This window comes from Chrysochloris asiatica, unplaced genomic scaffold, assembly GCF_000296735.1.
Source record: "Chrysochloris asiatica unplaced genomic scaffold, ChrAsi1.0 scaffold00040, whole genome shotgun sequence".
In the NCBI taxonomy this organism is placed as follows: domain Eukaryota; kingdom Metazoa; phylum Chordata; class Mammalia; order Afrosoricida; family Chrysochloridae; genus Chrysochloris; species Chrysochloris asiatica.
The window spans coordinates 8461875-8471487 of NW_006408558.1; the positions used below are offsets into that span (position 1 = coordinate 8461875).

At 41.2% G+C, this 9613-nt stretch overlaps 1 protein-coding gene across 1 annotated transcript in view; it reads right to left on the reverse strand.

Moving 5' to 3' along the window:
- RNF144B (ring finger protein 144B) overlaps nt 1–8445 on the reverse strand; it is an 82580-nt gene extending 74135 nt beyond the window's left edge. Inside the window, exon 1 of the mRNA XM_006860791.1 lies at nt 8249–8445. Coding sequence (XP_006860853.1) covers nt 8249–8413 — 165 coding nt within the window. The 5' untranslated portion in view covers nt 8414–8445. The remainder of the gene's footprint in view (nt 1–8248) is intronic.
- Between the last annotated feature and the right edge of the window lie 1168 nt (nt 8446–9613).

Sequence of the window (9613 nt, forward strand, 5' to 3'; positions counted from 1 at the left end):
TTCAAATTCACCAGCCGCTCCTCAGAAACACCATATAGCACCGCTATGAGTCAGAACCAACTCCATGACACTTAACAACAACAACAATTTCATTCACCATAAAGTCTTCCAGGTTCATCTATGCTATGAGATGTTTCATAGATTCATAGTCTTTTGTAATACTGTACACTGTTCCATTGTATGGATGTACCATAGTTTGTCATTCTTCTGTTGATGGAGCCTTTAGTCTGTTTCTAGCTCTTTGCTATTGTGAATAGTGTTGCGATGAACATGCTGCTATTGTTATGAGTGTCATTCAGTCAGTTCCAACTCACAGCAACCCTACATACTGCTTCTGATGCTGGAAATCTTTATGGGGGCAGAAAGCCTCATCTTCCTCTTGTGAAGCAGGTACTGACCTTGTGGTTCACAGTCCAGTGCTTATCCTACAGAGCCACAGAATAATAAACAGAGGTATGCATACATCTATTCATGTTGAGGCTCTTATTTCTCTAGAACATATACCAAAGAGGACTGCTGAGTTATATGGTATTTCTGTTTTAAACTTTTTAAGGAAGCACAGGCCATTTTCCACAGTGGTTGCACCATTCTATAGTCACACCAGTAGTGCGTTAGGGTTCCAGTCTCCACGCTATCTCCAGCATTTGTCATTTTCTGTTTGTTTTAACTTTGCTATTAATACTAGGATGAGATAATAGCACCTTGTTATTTTTATTTGAATCTCTCTAATGGCTAATGATCATGAGCATTTATTCATGTTTGTTGGGTGCCTAACTGTATCCTCTGACCATTTTTTAATTGTATTATTTGTCTTTTTCTTGAAGTTCTCTATAAATTTTAGAGATTAGTCCCTTGTCTGAAATACCATTGCCAAAAAAATTTTCCCAGTGTGTGGGTTATCTTTTTTACTGTTCTGGTGAAATCTTTTGATGTACATAGTGTATAATTTTTAGGAGGCCCCATCATCTACTTTGTCTTCTACTATTCGTGTTCTCAGTTATGTTTGGTACTATATTTATACCAAATATAAAGGCTCCTAAAGATCAAAAAGGATGTTCGGGTAGCGTAGTGGTTATGAATCGGGCTGCTAACCTCAGAGTCAGCAGTTCGAAACTACCAGCTGTTTCACGGGAGAAAGATGAGGCTTTCTGCTCCCATAAAGATTTACAGCCTTGGAAACCCTGTACAGGGTCACTATGAGTTGGAACTGACTCCATGGCACATAACAACAACAACAATCAATAAATACTGAAACACAGATGAACTTTGAAAACATTATGCAAAGGGTAAGAAGCTAGTGACAAAAAACAAGCTCTCATAGAATTCCATGTCTATGAAATGTCCCAAAGAGGCAAGAAGTAGGTGAGAGGTTTTCAGAAGTTGAGAGGATGGTGTGAAACTTAACTGCTAACAGGTACAAAGTGTCTTCCTGGGGTGATCAAAGGATTCTATATTTGATTGCTAAGATGGTTGGACAATTCTGTAAATACACTAATGATCACTGAAGTGTACACTTAAGAATTGGTGTTTTAATCGAAAGATTTGACTGATAAATACAAAGGTCATCATAGTACTATCATTAAAACTCTTGTGAGGTTGAGATGAAACAAGAGTGTATGACTTGTTGAAAGTAAAATTGCTGATCTGCTCTGTAAACCTTCACTCAATTCACAATAAGATTTTTTTTTAAAGCAAAAAAGCTCTTAGGAGGTATAAACAGAAAGTATATCGAAGTCATTTCACAGGCAAAGTCAAAGATAAATTTGAGGACTTACAGTTTGCTCACCCATGGCAAAATAAAGTATAAATTTAACCATGCAAGCCAAGATATTTGAGTACTAGAAACCAAGATGCTAGTGTGATTTCTTTCAGCCCATTCAATAGTAATACTAGAGTCCTGGCATGGAGCAGTAGGATAAGCACTGGACCGAGAGGTTGGCTTGAACCACAATGTTGGTGGTTCAAACCCACCATCCACTCCTCAGAAACCCTCTACAGGGCCACCTAACAATAACAACAATAATAGTAAGAGAAAACAATCTTTTGGGGATGGGAACCCAGAGAACTGAAGGATTTAAGAGCTGCAGGCAAAAGGCTGGCAAGACACGTGACCGGAAGATTAGGACAGAGCTGCTTCTGTGACGTTGGCCTGGAAAAAGAAGCCTCATTACTTCTTGCAGTTGTAGAGAGATCTCAATAAAAGGTATTTAAAAGAAAGCAACCAAACAGCTGCTCCTCAGGAGAAAGATGAGGCTGTCTGCTCCCGTAAAGGTTGAGTCTCAGAAACTATTGAACAGTTTGACTCTGTTCTGTTGGGTCACTATAGCGACTCAATCAATGACAGTGAGTTTGGTGACCCAGTGGTTAAAGCACTTGGCGGCTAACCGGAAGCTTGGCTATGTGAACCCACCTGGTGCTCCATGGGAAAAATGGCCTACTTCCACAGAATCCTCAGAAACCCAATGGAGCGCTCCACTCTGTCCTGCAGGATTGCTTGGAGGTGGAATCCACTTGACAGTAGATTTGGTTTGGTTTTGATTTTCCTGATGCAAGTATCAGAATACAGGAAAGACCCTTCACAGGTAATTTACTTGCTGTGAAATTTACCAACTCCCTACATGCATATGCTCAGCTCACATACGTGCACACACACACATACACACTCACTCAGCAAATCTTCCCAAACTGTACATGTCTCCCAGGCCATATGTGGGCTTTTCTTAAAGGTCACCCAACAGGCCCTAAGGGAAAAAGGGCTTGGTCTAAAAAGTTTTATATTTCCTCTCACTTTTAAAACATTGGAAAACCCATTTGGCTCAGAAAAATGAATAGTAAAAGGAGTTCTAACTACTCAGAGCCAACAAAATGTAATGGAAAAAGGCAAGGCTATGGTTGGACTATATTTTCTTTTTGCCCAACACATCCTGTCTTTAATCTGAAAAGTAAATAGGCCATGCCCAGCATACCGACTCTTTTCAGGTGAAATTATCTAGGTTATAAAAACAAGCAACAACTGTGTTTTCACGATTCCTTAATTCACGGCTGACAGTAAAAGCTTCCAAAATAAATGAGAGAGGCAAATATTGCTCACAAGGGAGCAAACCCACAAATTTGCTTTGATAACTAACTTTTTGAATTTTTTTCACTTAAATAATAATTGTGTGTTCTTATCTGAATATGGTGTCCTGGTGTGGCGCTGTAGAATAAGCACTGGACCTCCTAACCACAAGATCGGGGGTTCAAACCTACCAGCTGCTCCTCGGAAATCCTAAGAGTCGGAACCAACTCAAAAGCACTGAACAACAGTGAGAGTCATTGAGTCCCTCGTTAGTGTAAACAGCTGAACATTTGACTACTAACTGACTGCAATCTGAGCCCATTCAGAAGCTTCTCAGAAGGGCCTTCCAATGTGCTTCAAAAAAACTCACAACCTTGAAAACCCTATGCAGTACAGTTTTACTGTGAAACACATGGGGTTGCCAAGAGTCGGTTTGACTTGGTTTTGTTTGGTGGAAATGATGTCTATATTTGTCCTGTAGAATTGTCTTGTCTTGCCTTACACTATTTTCTTCTATATAGTTGTTAACTGCCGTTGACTCAATTCCAACCCATGGCAACCCTGTATAGGGTTTCTGAGGAGCAGCTGGTGGGTTTGAACCATCGTCTTTACGGTTCAAAACGGCTTTGCAGTCCAGCGCATTAACCCACAGTGCCATACCAGGAGTCCATCTGTATGTTAGAGTTGAGCAAAAAGGCGAATAGAAACCATTTTCATAAATGGAGCCTGTTCAGCTTCCTTTAACAAAAAACAAGATAGTGGATGGGTTATTTGATGCAATATCCACCACATTCCTCTCTCTGGGTGTCATTTAAATCGAGAATTACCTACATGAAAGCATTTACGGCAGCACTCCTCAGAGAACTAGAAATGAGGCAATTCCTAAGTATTCCAGGAAAAAAGGTACATGGGCAAATGAAAATGGTTTAGAAGAAGTTAAGAAGGGTCTCTCTCATGCATTCCTCCTAAACCACAGGATCTTGCAGAAACTCTAAAATGCAAATATGCAAGATGTTCCTCCAAGAAGGAACAGAGAGCACAGTAATTTCCAAGCTCATTTGACTACAGAAGACTTGATTGAAAGGTCACTTCTGGTTCTCAGACACACTTATTGTGAAGTATGCCTCCCCTTTAAGTCCTCAAACCCAGTGCCATGACATCGATTACCACTCATAACAACCTTCTCAGACAAGGAAGAACTGCCCCCACAGAGGAGTTTCCACAGCTGTAAATCTTTATGGACTCAGACTGCCACATCTTTCTCCCCTAGAACGCATGGTGATTTCAAGCCACCAACTTCCTAACACAGTGCAGACACTGCGCCACCAGCATTCCTTCATTTAAAGGCTTTGTTGATGTTGTTAAGTGCTGTGAAGTCGGTTCCGACTCATAGTGACCCTGGATAGGGTTTTAAAGGAGCAGCTGGTGAGTTTGAACTACCGAAATGAAGTTAAAACCAACCTTGCAGTCCAGTGCATTATCCTATATTGCCACACAGGGACCTTCCCTAGGAGTGGGAATGACTAGCCTAGCGCTCAGTGTTAAATCACACGCACACATCTGTCCATTCTCCATTCCCAGAGAACCACTGTTTGGAGTAAAGTCTGAAAACATTCATTTTACAAATGAGAAATCAAAAGTTCAAAAAGATTTAAGCAAAACTGAAACTCATGGGGTAATTGCTGGAATTGAAACTCAATGAAGTTGAAAACAAAAACACTTGAAACTTAACAATAAAATGGTTAATGGTGCCTTTTAGGGAAGAAAGAACATAGTTTTTTAAAAGCCTTATGAAATCTTTGGAAATAGATAAGTCCAGTACCATATCAAGTGGAGGCAAGATTACATCCAGAGATTTCTCTGGGGTCAAACAAAATAAATCCTAACAAAACAATTTTCCATATGGTATGTACAAGAATTGTTTCCCAGGCAAACAGAGGGAGGAGATACCATCCACTCACTTGAAGCTGGAACTCAGTAAATATGGCGCATAAGAAAATATCACAAACCCTTTTAGCCTTGAAAATCCAAACTAAATTTTATATAATTAAGTCGATTGCAAATTAAAATTGGAGCAGGAGGCAGGGGATTAGACAGATTTAAAAATAGTTTTTGCAAAAAAAGACGAGCAATATTTCAGGTGAATCTGATTTCCATTGCACCTCTACAGACACTAATGTAGATAATCGAGTCCTGGTATGGCACTGTGGGTTAATGCGCTGGACCGTAAAGTCATTTGAACTGCAAGGTCGGTGGTTCAAGTTCACCAGCTGCTCCTTGTAAGCCTTATACAGAGTTGCTATGGGTCAGAACTGACTCGACAACACTGAACAACAATGTAATAATGGTAGCACACATGTATGCTTACTGCTTGAGCAGATAATAAGAAATGGGGTAACAAGAAGCTAGGAAAGGTTAATAATGTTTATAGGTACAAAGAGTTCTAAAGTTGGAAAGATACCAAAGTAACAGTCATCTAATTTTCTGCTTCTGAGCACTCCCCAACAATGGTAGAAAGATTGATCTAAATGTACTAACTCCTACCCCTAAATTGTTGAAGGAGAAATGGGAGACAGTTGTGCTAATTTTTTGTTTTTTGCTTTGTTTGTTATCAGAGTCTTATTTTGTTGTTGCTGGGACTATGCACAGCACACAGGCATCTGTTCAACAGTCTCTGATGTCCCAGTTAGTGACACTGAGGACATTCTTGACATACATTGCACAACCACTTTCATTCCCCTTTTCTGATCTGACATATACTCACTGTACCCTATGATTGCTAGCTAATCTTTGTGTGTGCGTGTTGTTGGGGTTAGGTGAACGTTTGTAGAGAAAATTAGTTTTATCTATACTTCAGCATCCTCAGCAACCACTATTTTTGTTGTTGTTGTAAATTTATCATAATTAGGAGCCATGAGCTATTGAAATGATGTCAGCATTATTATTAAGTGCTGTCGAGTCAATTCCAACCCATAGCTACCCTGTATAGGGTTTCCGAGGAGCGGCTGGTGACTTGAACCGCTGACCTTGCAGTTCAAACAACTTTGCAGTCTGGCGCATTAACCCATAGCGCCACACCAGGACTCCTATGTCAGCATTAGCCCCTCGTAAATAAGTACAATTTAGTGATATCACCTACTTGGCTTGAGTATTTTTCACCTAACATTGAGGTACAAACTGAATACATTCTCCAATTCTGCACTATCAAATCTCAGAGCAAACATGGAATTTTATGCCCTGCTTTTAAACATTAGTAACTCCACACAAAAACGTCCAACCTGGTTTTAGTCAAATATTGCTTCTGACTCATTTGTTTCAAGGATTTGCAAGGCAGGAGGCTGGGAGGCAGGGGGGTAGAGGGTTGTGGAGTCTTCGGCTTGTAAGAAACTGACAGACATAGTAACTTTTGAAACACAGCATTCAGAAACAAAACAAGAGCAAAGGGAACTGCAGTAGTTCTGTGATGACCAGGCCTACTCTTCACTTCCTACAGAGTAACACACTCACATAAGATGAGGAAGAAGAACACAGTTACTTCACAGTCAGACCTACTCCTGGCACCCGACTTAAAACTACAACATCCTTCAGCCCTGCGCTCCCGATCCACCTCAGCCTGCTGTATTTTTTTGTACACCTTTAATATTTAGGCGCCCTGATGGAGCAATGCTTAAGTATTTAGATGCTAACCAAAAGAGTGACAGCTTGAACCCACCAGCTGCGAGGATTACTGCCTTGGGAACCCTGTGGCCAATTCTAGTCTGTCCTATATGATCACTATAAATTGGAATTGACTTGATAACAGCAGGTTTGATTTATTAGGTTAGCAACTCTGGTGCACAACAGTTAAGCAAGTAGCCATTACTGAAGATTGAGCCCATCAGCTGCTTCTGTAAAATTTACACCCTTGGAGCCCCTCTCTCTGGGGTAGTTCTACTCTGTCTTATAGGGTCTCTGGAATCAATCAGATGGCAATGGGTTTGGTGTGGCTTTGGGTTATGAGATTAACACACAATCGCCATCAACTGAAAGTATGGAGGTTCACTGGCAGTTCAAGTCCACCCTGGAGGTGATCAGAAGAAAGATCTGCCGATCCACTGGTGAACCATTTCAAAAGACAGGCTATTGAAAATCCTGTGGGGTACAGTCCTACTCTAGTGCTCCTGGGGTCGTCATGAGTTGGAGTCCAGCCCACAGCAACTCTCCTAGTGATGGTGACGGTACTAGAACCAACCTTCAGGAAAATTCGGTAATAAAGGTCAAGGATGCTGATACCGGATGCCAGAACCAACCCTGGGGATATCTAGGATTTCACTTCACTATATGGAATAAGAAGCAAAACAGAATACACAAGATGTATGATAACGTAGAAGTTGTATATACTACGTCCTTTGTAGGAAAAGAAGAAATATAATGAAAGGAAATTCAGAACATAGAGTAAATTGCTACCTGATTTCTCCATCATTCAGAAATATCTGGCGATACTATCAAACCCCACCCACTCACCCACCCACCTACCAAAAAAAAAACAGCCTGGTGAACGTCTAATAGAAGATCGTTAACTCAGGCATGTTAAAATTGACTCTATTTTGTTCCTTTGATAAAATCTTAAGAATAAAAAGACCATGCTTATTCAACCAGTAATTAAATTTTAAACACATATATACACACAGTGAACTGTGCCTAAAAATCAGGAAACATCTGATTTACCATTCAAGATAAATTTAAAAACAGATCCGAATGCTATTCAAAGCAGGATTTCTCATATTAGCAAACCCTAACATCTCGCTGGAATCCTGGTGTGGCGCTACAGGCTAATGTGCTGGACTGTAAAGTCAGTCTGAACCACAAGGTTGGTGGCTCAAGCTCACCAATTGCTCCTCGGAGACCCTATGCAGGGTCACCATGGGTCAGAACTGACTCGACAGCACTTAACAACAACAAACATCTCATTAGTGAAGAACAGTGTCGCCATAAGGTAAGCATTGGACTGTGAACCACAAGGTCTCTGATTTGAACCCTCAGGAAAAGATGAGGTTTTCTGCTCCCATGAAGACTGGCAGTTGAAGCTCACCAGTCGCTCCTCAAAATCCCTATTCAGGGTTGCTAAAAACCGACTCAACAGCACTAAACAACATCTCATTAAACTCCCCCTTGTATTTTCTCATTAGAAATTCATCAGGGAAAACTTACAGCTGTGCAAAAGCTGCACCGGCATTCCTGGAGGGTGGTCATCTTGTCTGGAGAATGCTCACACAGACAGAGTTTGCAAGTGACCAGGGGAGCTAGAGCCAAGTCTCCAGGCATCGGACTCTCGGCAGTCATGGTGAGCAAGTGGAGCTTACCAACTGAGTCCATCAGCCTGTCTGGACACTTCTTCAGTCTTCTCTGTTCCTATGGGAAGAAGCAAAGCAGAAAATATTGTATCCTTTGATAGAGTTGTTTAACCAACACACCTAGAGTCTAGTAGAGCAAAGCTGCTCCCTTACCAATCTCTAAGCATACAGCTAGGGCATTTCTGAGAACCATTTCTAGACAGGTTGCGCCTTAGCAAAGTGTTCCTGGAATCCTGATATAAAAATGGACCTCACTATTCTGATTCATACATATAAGCTATAGGAATTAAAAGGTCTCTACTGGTGTGGCACTGTGGGTTAATGCGTCAGACTGCAAAGTTGTCTGAATTGCAAGGTCGGTGGTTCAAGCTCACCAGCTGCTCCTTGGAAACCCTATACAAGGTCGCTATGGGTCAGAATCGACTCGACGGCACTTCACAACAAAACAATGGGCGGGTTAATGTGCTGGACTGCAAAGTCGGTTTGAACCACTTTGGTAGTTGGTTCAAGCTCACCAGCCACTCCTAGGAAACCCTATGCAGGGTCGCTATGGGTAGGAACCAACTCGGCACTTCACAACAACATGAGCAAGCTCTCCACTAGGAGGTGCAGCATTACAAGCAATCCAACTGATACAAAACAATATAGACTTAAATAGGGAGTCTCTGTTGCAGGCATTCCTTCATGCATATTGTTTCATTGAATCTTTTACAGCCATGACGACTTTTTTTTCTTCTTTTTATTGATGAACTCAGATTCTGAGAAGTGAAATAATGTGTCTAGGTTCTTCAGTTTTGTCTATGGTAAAGCAGAACTCACACCTCCAGAGGCTAAGGCCAGTGCCTATTCTATTACACCAGCACTGCCCCACAATTGGATATTATGTGGAAGGGAGAGTAAGAAGGAAAGAAGAGAACTGGGAGAGATAGAAGAAAAAGAAAAAAAGTAGAGGGAGAAAAAGAGTGATGATGTCCCTAAAAGTTACTAAAATTGTTGTTGTTGTTGTTGTTATGTGCCATCGAGTCGGTTCTGACCCATAGCGACCCTGTATAGGGTTTCCGAGGGTGTAAATCTTTACGGGAGTAGAAAGCCTCATCTTTCTCCCGCGGAGCACCTGGTAGTTTCGAACCGCTGACCTTAAGGTTCGCAGCCCGATTCGTAACCACTAAAATTATACAGGAATAAAATTTGTCTCTGCCTGAAAGACCCTTACATACACATT